The sequence below is a fragment of the Helianthus annuus genome, chromosome 9 (genome assembly GCF_002127325.2).
Source record: "Helianthus annuus cultivar XRQ/B chromosome 9, HanXRQr2.0-SUNRISE, whole genome shotgun sequence".
NCBI classification, from domain to species: domain Eukaryota; kingdom Viridiplantae; phylum Streptophyta; class Magnoliopsida; order Asterales; family Asteraceae; genus Helianthus; species Helianthus annuus.
Genome location: NC_035441.2, coordinates 177687297 through 177701365, shown reverse-complemented (window position 1 = coordinate 177701365; position 14069 = coordinate 177687297). Strand labels below are relative to the sequence as shown.

General features: G+C 36.9%; 4 protein-coding genes across 5 annotated transcripts; all 4 read right to left on the bottom strand.

The window, feature by feature from the left end:
* Window positions 1-957: 957 nt before the first annotated feature.
* Window positions 958-1425, bottom strand: LOC110876838 (zinc finger protein 5-like). Its single transcript, XM_022124999.1, has one exon. It carries the CDS (start codon window positions 1423-1425, stop codon window positions 958-960), a length of 468 nt encoding a protein of 155 aa, XP_021980691.1.
* Window positions 1426-1763: 338 nt separating this feature from the next.
* LOC110879781 (putative DNA glycosylase At3g47830) lies at window positions 1764-3876 on the bottom strand. 2 transcript variants are annotated; one of them, XM_022128310.2, is made up of 4 exons: window positions 3438-3876; window positions 2420-2620; window positions 2219-2275; window positions 1764-2134 (listed from the first exon to the last, which is right to left on the bottom strand). In XM_022128310.2, the coding sequence occupies exons 1-4, from the start codon at window positions 3831-3833 to the stop codon at window positions 1919-1921; spliced, it is 870 nt and encodes a 289-aa protein (XP_021984002.1). In that variant the 5' UTR covers window positions 3834-3876; the 3' UTR covers window positions 1764-1918. The 2 variants fall into 2 exon arrangements, with proteins under 2 accessions (XP_021984002.1, XP_021984001.1); XM_022128309.2 differs by having other exon boundaries at window positions 1764-2143; window positions 3438-3875.
* Window positions 3877-6006: 2130 nt separating this feature from the next.
* Window positions 6007-7973, bottom strand: LOC110879782 (U-box domain-containing protein 38). The gene has a single exon (XM_022128311.2). The coding sequence runs from the start codon at window positions 7805-7807 to the stop codon at window positions 6194-6196; it is 1614 nt and encodes a 537-aa protein (XP_021984003.1). The 5' UTR covers window positions 7808-7973; the 3' UTR covers window positions 6007-6193.
* Window positions 7974-11772: 3799 nt separating this feature from the next.
* LOC110875022 (DNA replication complex GINS protein PSF3) lies at window positions 11773-13436 on the bottom strand. The gene is made up of 7 exons (XM_022123293.2): window positions 13355-13436; window positions 12974-13094; window positions 12806-12874; window positions 12629-12729; window positions 12407-12499; window positions 12159-12298; window positions 11773-12068 (listed from the first exon to the last, which is right to left on the bottom strand). Exons 2-7 carry the CDS (start codon window positions 13016-13018, stop codon window positions 11956-11958), a joined length of 561 nt encoding a protein of 186 aa, XP_021978985.1. The 5' UTR covers window positions 13019-13094; window positions 13355-13436; the 3' UTR covers window positions 11773-11955.
* Window positions 13437-14069: the final 633 nt, after the last annotated feature.

Sequence of the window (14069 nt, the reverse complement as noted above, 5' to 3'; positions counted from 1 at the left end):
ACCACCGCTACTAAAGAATGTTTGTGAGTGATAGAATAGTGATTGCTGACATGACGGAATATGATTGGATATTTGTGAGTGATGGAATTTCATCACTAGTGACCACCCCCACTCCCCTTAGCACTTTTGTATGGGATTATTACTTGGATTCCCTTACATCTTTTGTTATCAGATAAATATATAGTATATCGTCAAAAATAGGTTTTGAAGCCAGGGGAGTGGGGTCTTAATGGAAGCAACCTTTTTATTCTTTGAGATAGAAGAAAGATTTCGCACATCTGACTTATCACAACTCATACCAATAGCTTTGCGTTGAATGAAGTTTTATTTGCATTTTTTTTGTCGCAACTCATTTAATTAGAAACCATTATACTATGACATCATATCACAATGTTTGGTCAAACCGACCAAACTTATCATGTCAATTTATTGTTATATCTACACATAGTTTTCATCGTGGTACTATCCTTCATATCGCAAAATTGGCCAAACAAGAAGCCATTGGTATCATGTTAATTTATTATTTTATCTACTCAAAGTAAGATGGCAATTTTAGACACGACGTGAAACATGCCATGAAAATAATAAGGTTTTGTGTTGACTTAATTTATTAAACGAGTCGTGAGCGGGTTGACCTGTTCAACCCATTTAATTTAGCAAGCCAACTTGCCAACCCATTTAACCCATAAACAAGTCGTGTTAGGGTTACACAATTTTAAGTTTGTCCGGGTTACGATTGATGTTTTTTATTCAACCCGCCAACCAGCATGATTGACGCCCCTACTTAAAATACCTAATTACCTATAACAATATTTTCTCCAAATCCAAATCCAAGTCCTATTGGCTATAAATAATAGATAATATCACAAAACCCTAACAGCAACCAAACTCTTGACATATTTGCAAGACTTTAGTGACCATAGTCTAGAAAACCCTTTTAACAAGTGTCATTTTTCGCTATCCTGTAAGCACGACATCTTGCTGGAACTTGGAGCAAGAAGTAAAGCAAGGTAAATCGCCAATGCGGGTATGGCTGAAGTTTATATTTTGATAGTCTTCCGAGTAGCAGAAGCTAAAATACGATGAAAAGCAATCGAAAGTCAAAGTAGAAGCGTGAATTGACCCGGAATAAAGATTGAACTTAGCCTTTTTAGCTTGAAGCTCCATCTTTTTCTTCTTCACTCTCTCCTTTTTATGGGCATTTTGGTGACCCCCCAAAGCCTGTGAATTCACAAACTTCTTACAACAAAACCGGCATTTGTATTTCTTGCGATTTGAAGGGATAAAATTAAAACCTCCTTGTTCCTCAATGGATTCTCCGTCTTTCGAGCCTTTTGCACAAGGATCAATCAGAAAGCCAAATAGTTTTAGCTTTTTATCGCTGACAGTTTCAAGTGATTCTAAGTTAAAGGTAACCGCTTCCATTATTTGAGATGGGAAAGATGCTACACATTGATTTAGGAATACCTATTTATAGAAAGCATGTTACAAGCACATATGTTTTGAAGGCAAGTGGATAAACATTGTAGTGATGCACCACACTATGCACTAAAAAATATACAGGTTGTATTAATATAAGTTAAAGGTATCCCAACTAGAGTTCCAAATTATTTCCATTTTAACTCTTACGAACATGCGACGAACCCTCTTATGTTTTGATATTCTACACACAAAGACACTACTATCAACTATATAAGTTCTCATCATTAGAGAAAACAATATACACGCACACGCACACGCACGCACGCACACGTTAACATGTATTATCATATGTTGATGTGAGATTATGCATATCAGGGTTGGACCATTGAGTACACAATAAAAGGAAGCATAAAAATAAGCGAAAGAGAACCATACTCATCCAAAAATATCTGCTTCAGTTTTCTGTACAATCCAACAAAATGAGATGAGATGAAATCTAATCTTTTTTCAAGTAGTTAAGTAAAGGGCATGAACCGGTTTCCTTCTTTTGCTGGTTGTCTTCTTTCTTTATGCATTTTCGGCAGGCCTTACCATGGGTGAACAAGAGACAATTTAGGTCAAATTTCAGTTCATTTGGTATTCTCTTGTTGAGATGAAGATACGTCTTTTTAGTGTCTGCTTCTATGGGCACCCAACCAATTGCCTTTGCTATCTGAAAAATCTGTAACAAATGTTTCAATATCAAATAAAACCCTAATAAGCGCCATGTGTTTGTAATGTTTGAATGTCAACTTACGTGTGTATCTACAGGGAAATCGTCTTGCTGAAGATTAAACATCAATACACATGCCACCTGCCAACCATTTGAAGATCCACATCACGGACTTAATTGCTTATTCTTATGATCACCGGTCATTGATAAGTTCGCAACTTCACATTTTTATAGTTTAGGAAGTCATGTGATTCTAAAAATAAATAAATAAGAATCAAAATATACCGTTTTAGGCCCAATCCCCTTGAACTGAGAAAGCTCTGTCTTTATTTCATCAATCGATAAGTCCCGAAGGTATTCCAAGCATAGCTTCCCTCTCTTCTCAAGAAGACAATTCAACATATTCCTTATACAAGAAGCTTTTGTCGGGGCTAATCCTCCACATCTAATAGCATCCTCAATGCACTTTGAATCAGCAGAATGAACCTAAAACATTTACACAATAATCACTTTTAAAAACTAGATGTTGCAGATAACCTCAACGCTCAATAGCCTAAAGCTCCAAAAATAATAATGAATCTACCAAAGGTCCAAAACATCATAGATCCATCAAATATAATACTCACAAATTTCAACTTCAAAAGTGAACTTGTAGCACTTGAAATACCAGTTTTGCTATGTTTGATCTTATAAGTTATTTTTCATGCTCAAAGTTGCAAAGTCGAGTTTGACTGCAGCCTAGCGACTCCCAACCCAATCAACCGCCATTACAATCCAACTTCTTGCATTGCAGTGACTTCATTCGAGGTATACAAATACTCTTGGTTTTAAAAAAGCAAGAAGCGCACAAAAGCGACAAGGTCTAAAACCAAGGCGCCAAGCGCAAAAGCACACCACTTTTAGTAGCCGAGGGTTAAATAATTATAAAAATTTTCATATATTTCCTATAGGTTTCTAGCATCATTTACCCAACATTTAGAGACAAGTTTTCCGTATTTTTTAGCCTTTTAGTATGAAAACTACATACATCTACAACCTAAAAAGCACGTTGTACAACCTACTGCACAAAAATATGGGAAATACAATTTTTTGGCCAAGAAATTGCGCCTCAGGTTTAAAAAGCGCGCCTTATGCTACAAAAAGCTCTGGAGCTTAATACCAGCATAACCCGGTGACCCAATAGCCCAACTCAACTTAACCCGAATCTTATTTGGGTCGGTAAACCCGAAACCCATTATAATTACCCGAACAACACCCTCTAATTTAAGCAATAAAGTTAGGGTTTAGAGAAGAGAAAACCAACATCCTCCCATGTAGGCAAAGCAGATTTGAGTGAAGAAAAGGCCTTTTGAGAATTAGCATCAGTAGTATTTTGCGACAATATGATGCTCACTAGCCCGTCCAAAACGCTTTCTTTTGGAGAAACTACCGGTACCGGTGACGTTGTGGAATTGTTTTCATCGCCGTTTGAAGCAGTGGCTAATCTTTGTTCACGGTATTTGGCGAACTGTTGGGGGAATCCGTGAAAAGCTAAGAGGTCGTCACGAACGGCACGACATTGTTGAGATGTGGGGTGAGGATAGTTCGGGTACGGATCTTTGAGATTGGTTTCGGTGTCTTTTTTGGCGAACTTTGCCGGCGAGCATTTGTTGGATTCCACCGGCGTTGGCTTCCTCTTGCGTGCTTCTTGTTTCCGCATTGGGTCGGGCTTGCTAATCCAGATGGAGAAGTTTGTAATGGGTTTATTAGGTTTAGGGTAAATTATTTTTGAGTCCATGTGTTTTATCAGCTTTAACTAGTTGAGTCCAAAAGTAAAAAGTTTAATGACCTGAGTCCCTATAAGCATTTTTATTAACCATTTGAGTCCAAATTTTAACCTTTTGAGCCCAATTTTTTGGACTCAAATCGTTATAAAATTAACAAAATTGGACTCAAAACGTTATAAAATAAATGGCTAGAGACTCAGGGCGTTAAACTTTTTTATTTTGGACTCAAGTGGTTAAAACCACTAAAACACAGGGACTTAAAAAGTAATTTACTCTTAAGTTTATAATGCGATTCGAATCAGGTGAAAACTTATACGAGTTGCGAAAACTTAGAGAACTCGATGTTCCCGAATTTTGCCCTATTTTTGCACACTCCAAGACGGCTGTAAATAGAAAAATTTTCGAAGTGGTGTTTTTCGAACTTTTGCAGCAGCTGCAAAAAAACTTATGACATCACCATAACATAAGTTTTTTACAACATTTACGGCTAATGTTAATAAAAACTAGTGTTTTTACAACATTTACGGCTAATGTTAATAAAAAAAACTAGTGTTTTTTTTTTTTTTTTTTTTTTGAAAGGTTGATTTTTTAGGATTTTTGGTAAAAAAAATTGAACAGTCTTTCGTAAGATTAAGTTCTTTAAGTTCTCACAACTTGTAAAAGTTTTCATTTGACCCTAACCGTCTACATGGGTAACTAGGATCGTTAACTCTTAAAATAGAGAAATAAATTAGGTGATCTGAAAAGTGAAGTTTGAAGGTTTTTAAAATTTTAGGAGTTTGGCTTACTTTGTATATAACAGTTAAATGAAAATATTAGATAATATAAACGTTTGTACTAATCATGATTCATGAAGTGAAATAAAAAGACTTTCTTGTTATATTGAAATTATAATAACCTTTTAGAACAATGAAACTCAAACTGTGAAGTTATAAATGCTATATTAATACCATGTTTTTTTTGTTTATTAAGGTACTAAATTAAATGTTCTACATGTATAAAAAGTACTTTTTCACATTTGACCTTTCACTCCCATGATTCTTTTTATTAGGGGGACGGAGATCTCCCGTGATGTAGCCTTGGGTTCAAGTGATACACCTTCACAAGTGGTTTGATCACCGCCAAAGTGACGAATTCATGTGATGGTAAACTCGGGCGTGATGTGTTGCTGGTGGAAGAAGACATGTGGCGTGATGTGGTTGGTTGTTAGTGGTGGCGGTGGTGGAAATGTGGGGAATTTCTTGGAAAGTAGGGGCGGGTTCAAGTGATACATCACTTCAACTAATTTGATTAGTTGAAGGTTCAAATGATGGAGATAAGGTGTCAAAATAAGATCAGATGAGGGTAAGGGGTTAAGTGGTGGAGATGGGGAGTGTCGTGACCCCCTTAAAGTGATTCAAAATTGTTCACATTGCATGTCACTTCATCTTGGTTGCCTATTGACGAAGTACGTAACATGGTAAATGTACGTGACCTAGTAACCATTTTGTTGATGTGGTTCAAGATAATGACTTGTAGACGCAAATGTGATTGCCATGTTATGTTACCTTGGTCGTCTATAACATAGACGCCCATGACATAATACATGTTCGTAACTTGTTGGCTAAGATTTTTGTAACTTGGAACAAGCATTTTTTACACAAATTTTCAAGCGTTTGGACTTCCTAACAACTTGTCGAGAAACATACCTAGAGTTTAGAAAACAGAGTTTCGAGAAACCTCCCTTAGATATTTATTTTATTCATTGTGCGGCTGATAGTGAATAAAACTAAATATCAAACACATTTTTTTGCTCTCATTTTCTCTCTTTTTATTTATCTCCTACCTTGAAAACACAGCTTTAGTTATGATATCTTATGATGTATGATGAAGACTGAAGAGTGCAATATATTAGTTATTGAAAGAATTATGATAAGCTACATGTTTTCACAGATTAATGGGGCTTCAAATCTATTTTGATTTATATGCTATCAAGACAAATAAAAATATATATTTAAACTATAAACATAAACATCTGTCGTCATTTCCTCTTTGACTGCACTCAGTCTTACCATCACTTCTGCAAATAGGATTTCTAAAAACTACAAAAATATAATACATCAAACAAGATCAAACAGACTTTATGATCAAAACCATATAGTTGTGTGTTATTTATTTACACTCTTATTTAAGTACCATTCTCAGATCAATCACCAATAATATTACAAAAAATAATTATCATTTACAATTTCCTTACACCCTAACAAAAATCACATTTTAAGATTATCATACTAAATCCTATTGCACTAACCCATTAGAATGCAGATGAGTAGCCTCCTCCATACCGACTTTGACTCGCCCCTCCTTCCAACAAAGCTCTCCAATCCCTACCCTCTTCACCATCATCCCGTTCACGAAGCGCTGTTAGCATACGTTTCGCCTTCTCTTGTGCGCGTTCGCTTCCACTCTCCGCCACTTCACGCAGCACCTCAGCCCCTCCTGCCGCCTTAGCCAAACCCTTGAACCTCATGCTTCCAATACTGAGTGAGTACAAGCACGCCACACAGTTCTCCCGAATTGACTCAGTAGAGTCAACACTTTCGGTCCTCAACTTCCGAAACAAACACTCAACCGCATTCGAGTCTAGCAACACTGATTTACCCTCGTTCGACGCGGCTAAGTTGCATAACACCAACAACACTCTTCCCGCTAGACCGGTTTCCAACATTGTTAACAAAGTTGAAACCGCACCAAGCTTAACAAGTTTAACTCGGTTACTCTGTACCAACGACAGATGATACAACGCCAAAGCCGAGTCATCCCGAGTTCTCTCACTATCCGAATGCAGCGTATGAAGCAACGGCTGCAGCGCCCCTAGTACACCAATAGCCATCTTATTCTCTTCCTCTAGCGCAAGGCTAAAAAGCGCGCCTGCAGCGTGTTCCCGAGACTCGTCAAATCCAGACTTCAACACATCGATCAAAGGCGGAACAATCCCCGACCTAACAATCTTCACTTTATTCCTCTTTTCCAGCGATAAGTTCACCAGAGCTGCAACCGCGTTAGTTTGCACAACTGCGTCCCTCGAAACCACACATTCACGGAGCGAACCGAGCAGCTGCAGTGTGCAAATTGAAACCCTAGCTTTCTCATCAGTTCTAGTGAGCTTCCTCAACAAAATCACAGACTGTTGCTGCTCAATAACATCGATACTCTGTAGCTTTGTACACAAGTTTTCCTCATCTGAAATTGTTGAGCTAGGATTAGGGTTTAGCGTTTCGTCTACAACAATCTCTGACGACGTTGATGCGGAAACGGAAGACGAGTAACACGACGGCCGTGTAACTAACGGAAGCGGCGGCGTATCCGGCACCGGCACGTTTGCAATCACCGATTCTTCCGAACTCGATGAGTAAAACCGACGATGATTATCAACAAATTGAGGATTCAATTGCGTTGCCGCGTGAGTTAACATCACCTGCGGTTTCTCCGCCATTTTATTAATCAAATCACGTTCTGAAACCCTAATTCTAACATCATCTTCATCTGACGTCATCAATTTCCGAACGGAAGCTTCAATTAGGTTATAATCCGGTGCGTGTGAAGGTGAATCGGTTCTGTTTGATGTACACCAGCTAGTAATGGCCTTTTTGAGAGCTAAATTAGGTATTACAGTTGAAAAATCAGGTTTGGATCCGTCTGGGAGAAGTGGAACAAAATTGAGGTGGTGACAGACGACAACGGATGTCCGTTCGAACGTCTGGCCGGATGAGACTATGACCGGATCGAACATGAGTGAACCGGAAATTGGACAGATGAATTCGTCGAGGGGTTTTGGTTTTGGTTTTTCCAATTTGGTGTTGGTCTTGGCCGCTTTGTTTGACCAGAATCCCCATCTCTTTGGCTTTCCATTTCCATTTCCCACCATGTCTTTTTTTTTTTTTTTGGTTTACGGATTCAAGTATTCAACGAGGATTCATTGTAAAAAGGAAAAGGAGAGTTTGGGGTGAGGGGGATTTGGGATTGGTTGATTTTGATGACGATGATGATATCTCGACTACTGTTTATGAAACCACAAAGTCTTATCGTCTTCACTCGATAGTTGATAGTACGGAACTTTTATTCTTTTTTTAGTTATTTTACTAGATTCATTTTTTGTGTTTAGGAGAAGTTAAGTTTGTTGTGTAGTTTAATAAAAGCTGTTAAGTACAGTTCATGACTACCCCAAATAAATTAATAATTACAAAAATAATTTGGCATTTTTTTCTCTTTATAGTGTATTATATTGTTTACTATTATAAGTAAGAAGTTTAACCCACAAAAACAGAACTAATTGTTTGGTAGTTACCACAAATTTCTATTGTTTATTATAAGTAAGAAGTTTAACTTATGTTATTCTTTTAGCAAAGTTAGATTTTATAAAAATTAATTTACAATGAATTCAACGGATTGTTATACGTGTTGTGCTGCCCAAGCTTATTGAATAATCTACATAGTGTGGATATGTGATCGGGTCTGTATTGGTGTTTAATTATGCATTTTTAAAGTGTGGTAATGCCATTTTATATCATGGGGTTATGTATGCCAGGATGTAAATATCATCGTCAATAAAACTCACGCTTACAAGTGCTGCCTGTCTATTGCTTTTTAGGCTTTTTACACCACAAACGTTTTGTACAGAAACCACTTCAAATTTCGAGTACTCAATATTTGTAATTTATAGATATAAAGGGGTGTATTTTTAAACCCTCTAACACAATATATGTGATTTTGGTTTTGTAGAAAACATAAATATGTGATAAGACCACTATTTAGTAATTTATTTTTTAGGTTTGACATAATATTATAAACCCTAAACAAACACCAATTTCTTATCTCTTTTGAAAATATAAATACAATCTTTTTTCACGTTGCATATGGAGAGCCCAAAACGATAAAGTAACAACATATCACACGTATCAATGATCTTTGAAGAAATGAAGAGGAATGTGTTTGTATGGATAAAAAACAATGCATAACTCGCAACATTAGAATGGACAACATAGTGTGCTTTGGTTTTCCTTTGTAACAAACTTAAAAGAATTCAGTTGGGCGTGTAATCCTGGCTTAATTTGAGCTGCTTGCTGGAAGTATTTTTAATCAAGTTCATTTCCGTTGTTCACAAAATAGATATTTGTACCCGAATTATAAGATTTGTGTCCATTCATAATAAACATAGGTACAACGGAGACAACATTCTATCCCATTGAAGAAATAACTATACATAAATATTACTAAGTCAATGTTCGTGGTACAAAAGACATGAATAATGGTGAAGAAAGAATAAACAATGTACTTTTACTTGTATAATATTGCGAAGGTAGGTATACGCGGAGGGGCCAACACTCATTGCTCGAAATCATGACTTTTGCTTTGAATTTCACCATAACCTCACCTATAGATTGAGAAAGACATTTAATCCATACATCGCCCCAAATAGTTTCGATGGGATGGTAATGGGTCAAGCATACCCATTTATAATGCTATGTGGTTAAAGTTTACCCGTTAGGATGCTCATTACCCGAAACCCAATTCTAAACTCACCTAAAAACCAACTTGAAATATCAAATACTAAACTATGCTTTCAACAACTATAATTTTAAGTTTATAATAACTTCAAAATGGTGTTGATTATATTTTTATAAGATACGAAATATATTGGGGCAAACTATTTCAGCTAATTGTGTGGGTATCATCTAATACAAAACATGCAAGATTTCTAAAACTAATCTCATACCCGAAATATACATTCCGTTACACAGCTCCAAATATTTTGGGTTTTCTTTTTTTTTTTTTCCTTTTTTCATGTACACACAAAGAGCTCTACTTTTTTCCTTGAAATAGCCACCCCAGTTGTGTTATCTAATGCTTCAACTATAACCACATAGTTGACTTATGTTAATTTTAAATTTAAGAAACACAACTTAATCCGTTGGAACAATTGGATCCGAATAATCTGTCAAGTGCTCTGGAATGCTATCCGTCGAAGACGCCTAGACATGGGCTGCGACATGTCAGGGTCGTTCTCTGTTCAATCATGTCGTAGTGTTCTGTCTAAAACTTCTCCCCAAGCAAAGTGTTGTCCTATGAGTTAGGGTGTAAGGGGCACTCCCCTAAGAGGGGAGTCCCCTCTCTTACGCATAACCAATTCTCGTGTGCCACGTCAACTCCCCTCTTAAACTCCCCTAACACCCTAAATTGATGGCGGCACTCCCCTCTTAGGTGACTTGGTTTTTTATTAAAAAATAAACAAAAAAAAAAGAAAAGAAAAATTTTCATTGGTCCATCTCCTCCCTCTCTCCTCCCTCTCTTCGGTGACTTCCCACCGATTTCATTCCCCCAAATCACTCACCTAAGTGATGGCGGCGGTGTTCCCCTAAGGTGACTTGGGTCACCGAATGGGGTCACCGAAGGTGCCCCTTACACCCTTAAATGGGTCCCTATTAAAGTAATATGCTTAGTTTGGAAACTAGTACAAAAACGAATTCCGTTATATCCTAACGGAGGATAAACATCCAGTCGATCATGTGTCCATTATGCTCACTGGAACCGAAAACAATTGACCATGTTTTCCTCAATTCAACAAATGCTGGCTAATATCGACCGTGGCCCTATCAGTAAATACGAGAAAAAAACTGCAGGCCACGATTGTCTACACCACAATATGGTTTCTATGGAAGGCTCGGAGCGCATGATCTTTGACAAGGAAAGAACTAGTTTATTGAAAACTGTTGGAAGACACCATAATCCAATTGTTCTCTTGGGTGACAAAAATATCCCAACAAGTCAAGAAGCCCATTCAAATGGCCCAACAAGTTGGACAGAAGCTCGAGGCGTGATATAAGCTGGTGAAACGAGAGTAAAGGTTAAGAAAACAAACAAAAAAAAAATTAATAGTTTTATCCTAAGATAAATATATCAGGAAGCCCTTTCATTCTAATAATATGATCTCGTATGATATTACACATTTGGGATGCTACACATGGGTTTATTCTTTTTTTTTTCTTTTCTGTAGATAAACAATTATTTTAAGATTAAGGATGACAAAAGCAAACGAGTGTGGTAGCCGGTGTCTTGAAGCAACGTGGGTCATCAGCAGGACAATGATGGCGGTGTTCGGTGTGCAGCAGCGATTTAATGACAGAAGCCACCAATATAGGGCGATGAACATAGGTTCGAGAGAGATGAAATTGGGTTGGGCCTAAAACTATATTATTAACAATGTTAGATAGAGCTTTTTTAAACTATGATCCATTATTGTCCTCTTTTTCAGCGTTTATATCTATTCGCTATGTAGCACGGGGACTTCATTTATGTGGTCGTACCCGTCTCGGGTACTTGTCAGGGACGGAAACACTATGGGTACTCGTCGGGGACATTTCCTAAACGTTTCCAATGTCGGGAACGTATTTGCTAGAAGTATCCAGCCCATTTCCATTTATTTTTAGGGTTTTTACCCTTTCAAATTCCACAACCGGACATTAAATAAATAAACTTATCATATTTGGATTCTCTAATCTCTAAACTCTCAAGTCTCATCATCTCTAATTCTTTATCGATTGCCGATCTCTCACTAGATGAACCGGAATTTGAAAATGATTTGATTATTGATATTTAATTACCTTTGGAAGATGTAGTATTTTTAGAGTTTATTTAATGTATTTTAATTTTTTTTATATTTTTTATTGCCGTACCCGTCTCTTGGAATTTTGAGTTTTGTCGTTCCTCGTTCCCGTATCGTCCCCGTACCCAGATCCCGTACCTGTTCCAGTGCTACTTAGTCTATCCGCATACAAGTTTCTATATCTCACTCCAGTAGTGAAAGTAATGAATACATAAGAAAAACAGTAAAAGTAAAAAAGAGAACCGGGCTTACTTAATTAGATAGTGTTTTTTTAACTGTTAGATAGGGCTTTTTCTTAACTGTGAACAATGCACCAACCTACTCGGCTTTGATACATAATTAAACCGAACCTGAAGCCTGTGAACCACACAAGTAGTGGTTAGTCAGCAGCACTCGGTTCACCTAACGAGAAATTACTCCCCAATCGGTTTCCTCTTCCTACCAAGAACAGAAGCTTTCTGAAACCTCGGTCCACCCATTCGCCAGGTCTTAAACGCTTCAGTTGATGACTTAGCAGCTTCATACACTTCAAAACCATAAACCATACAAGATTAAGTCGTTTATATTCGTTATGTTTAGAAACAAGAAGCTAAAAAATGGCCTACTCAAATCTCACATTTTGTTTCTTCTTTTGTTAATAGTGATAAATATTTAGGGGCCAATGCAGATGCTGATGTATGCGCCTTGATCAAAACTTCCTTATACCTTGTCTGGAAAGCAACCAAGAGTAGAGACCCAATAGTTTTTTCATTAATCCTGACCCGTTACGCAATAAACAAAATCATAAAAGCGGAATCTTGCAGCAACAAAAATACAAAATCTACAAGAACAAATTCTTAGACGATAGCAAAAACTAATACTCACAATTGCACTATCTTGCATCCTAACTCATAAAAATACGAACATCGAGATCTTAAGTCCACATGTGCACCATCAGCCCCAATTTCTTCTCGAGTTCTGGAACAGAAACAAGATACATGATCAGATAATAAGAACGACGACATTAATAATATCGTTGGCCTATCATAAACATAAATTATGAAACCCGAAGCCAAAAAGTTAGCTAGGAAATTTTGGGCTTATTACTTTTTATCGAAACACGGAGGAATGCTGACAGATGTAACCTGTCTCAGGTGAAGTTCACTAGCAAGCCAGAACGGCAATTCGACCTTTGACCTAGGTTCTACCTGTTTAAACAAAGATATCAGCATTAGAAAAAAAGATCTTTTTCAACATATCAAAATGAAGATTATTAAAATTTACCCTGTTTGTGTCATTGGATTCAAACAAACCAACTCCATTTACCGCCTCCAAGAACACTGCTGGAACAAGCTACGAAAAAAAGCACCATTTTAGACTTATAATTTATAACCTTTCTTTCAAAAAGTAATGTGAATGCAGAAGAAATGAAAAGAAGAAATAAATTTCAACCTCTTCATCTGCTAGGATGTCATCAATATCATGATACTGACCCATGATTAAAGCAAGAGCTTGTTGTTAATAAAAATTTGTCTCCAGAACTAACTAACTAAGTGTAAAGAACCAGATTGGGCTGCAAATCAACAGCTTAATTGTTAATTACTCAAATCTCAATCATACATGCTTATTAAATTTTCAGTCGAGGTTCATATGTTTAGTCCAAATCTGACGACAGTTCCAGTAACTCGTGATAAAATGAAAGCAGTTGGTCAATTTCAAAATTGTAATGATAATAATTTAAAATTTTTGAAACAATATATGATGCATGAGGAATGAAAACCCTAATTAACCATAAAGTAATGAAATTGAGCGACTAATTCACGAAAACAATACCTGCGGTGAATCGCAAGTTTTTCCGATTGGGTAGAGGCGGAATTTGATGGAGAATGACAAGAGGGAGGGAGGGAGATTTGAGTTTGGGTAAACAACACGGTAAATTTTCAAATAAATGACAAAATAAAAATCAAATTTTAAATAATTTTTTTTAACGGACAACAGAATTTAATACCGGGCACTCTCGGGACACCTACTAGACCAAACGTAGTAATACAAGAGTAACCCGAGTCCACACCAATTCCGAGAAAAACCTGGTAACCCACCGGCCTGTAGGCACATTACCGGTAAAACCGGTTTGGCTCAAGGATTGAACCCAGGTTTCCCTAGGTCTCCTATCATTGTCCGCCACTACCTCAATATGCATTAAGTAGGAGTTGAACCTATCTATCACAAGACAAATGCAAGTCTTCCACCACTTGATCTAGAGATCATTGGTAAATTTTAAATAACCTAGTTCATATTTTAGGCAAACTTAAAAGGACAAAAAATTGTAAGTTGGTCCAATTTATTTTTATTAGAGTAAACTGCTATTTTGGTCCCTGTGGTTTGGTCACTTTTGCCACTTTAGTCCAAAATTCAAACTTTTTGCATCTGGATCCTGTGGTTTCAGTTTTATTGCCATTTTGGTCCAAAAATGAAATCAGGTTATATTTGTCTTATAAAATCCGGCTATTTTGTCCTTTTCCGCATGGGCAAAATAATCATTTCTTTT

Bases quoted from the DNA above. Each gene is read 5' to 3' on its own strand.
- LOC110876838 (XM_022124999.1), bottom strand. From the start codon at position 1,425: ATGGAAGCGGTTACCTTTAACTTAGAATCACTTGAAACTGTCAGCGAT.
- LOC110879781 (XM_022128309.2), bottom strand. From the start codon at position 3,833: ATGCGGAAACAAGAAGCACGCAAGAGGAAGCCAACGCCGGTGGAATCC. The intron at 2,621-3,437 runs GTTGGTTTTCTC...TAAATGTTTTAG, and splicing joins CTTTGCCTACATGGGAGGAT to GTTCATTCTGCTGATTCAAA. The intron at 2,144-2,218 runs GTAAGTTGACAT...CATTTGTTACAG, and splicing joins ATTTCCCTGTAGATACACAC to ATTTTTCAGATAGCAAAGGC.
- LOC110879782 (XM_022128311.2), bottom strand. From the start codon at position 7,807: ATGGTGGGAAATGGAAATGGAAAGCCAAAGAGATGGGGATTCTGGTCA.
- LOC110875022 (XM_022123293.2), bottom strand. From the start codon at position 13,018: ATGGGTCAGTATCATGATATTGATGACATCCTAGCAGATGAAGAG. The intron at 12,730-12,805 runs GTAAATTTTAAT...TTGTTTAAACAG, and splicing joins AATCCAATGACACAAACAGG to GTAGAACCTAGGTCAAAGGT. The intron at 12,500-12,628 runs GTAATAAGCCCA...TTTCTGTTCCAG, and splicing joins CCTCCGTGTTTCGATAAAAA to AACTCGAGAAGAAATTGGGG.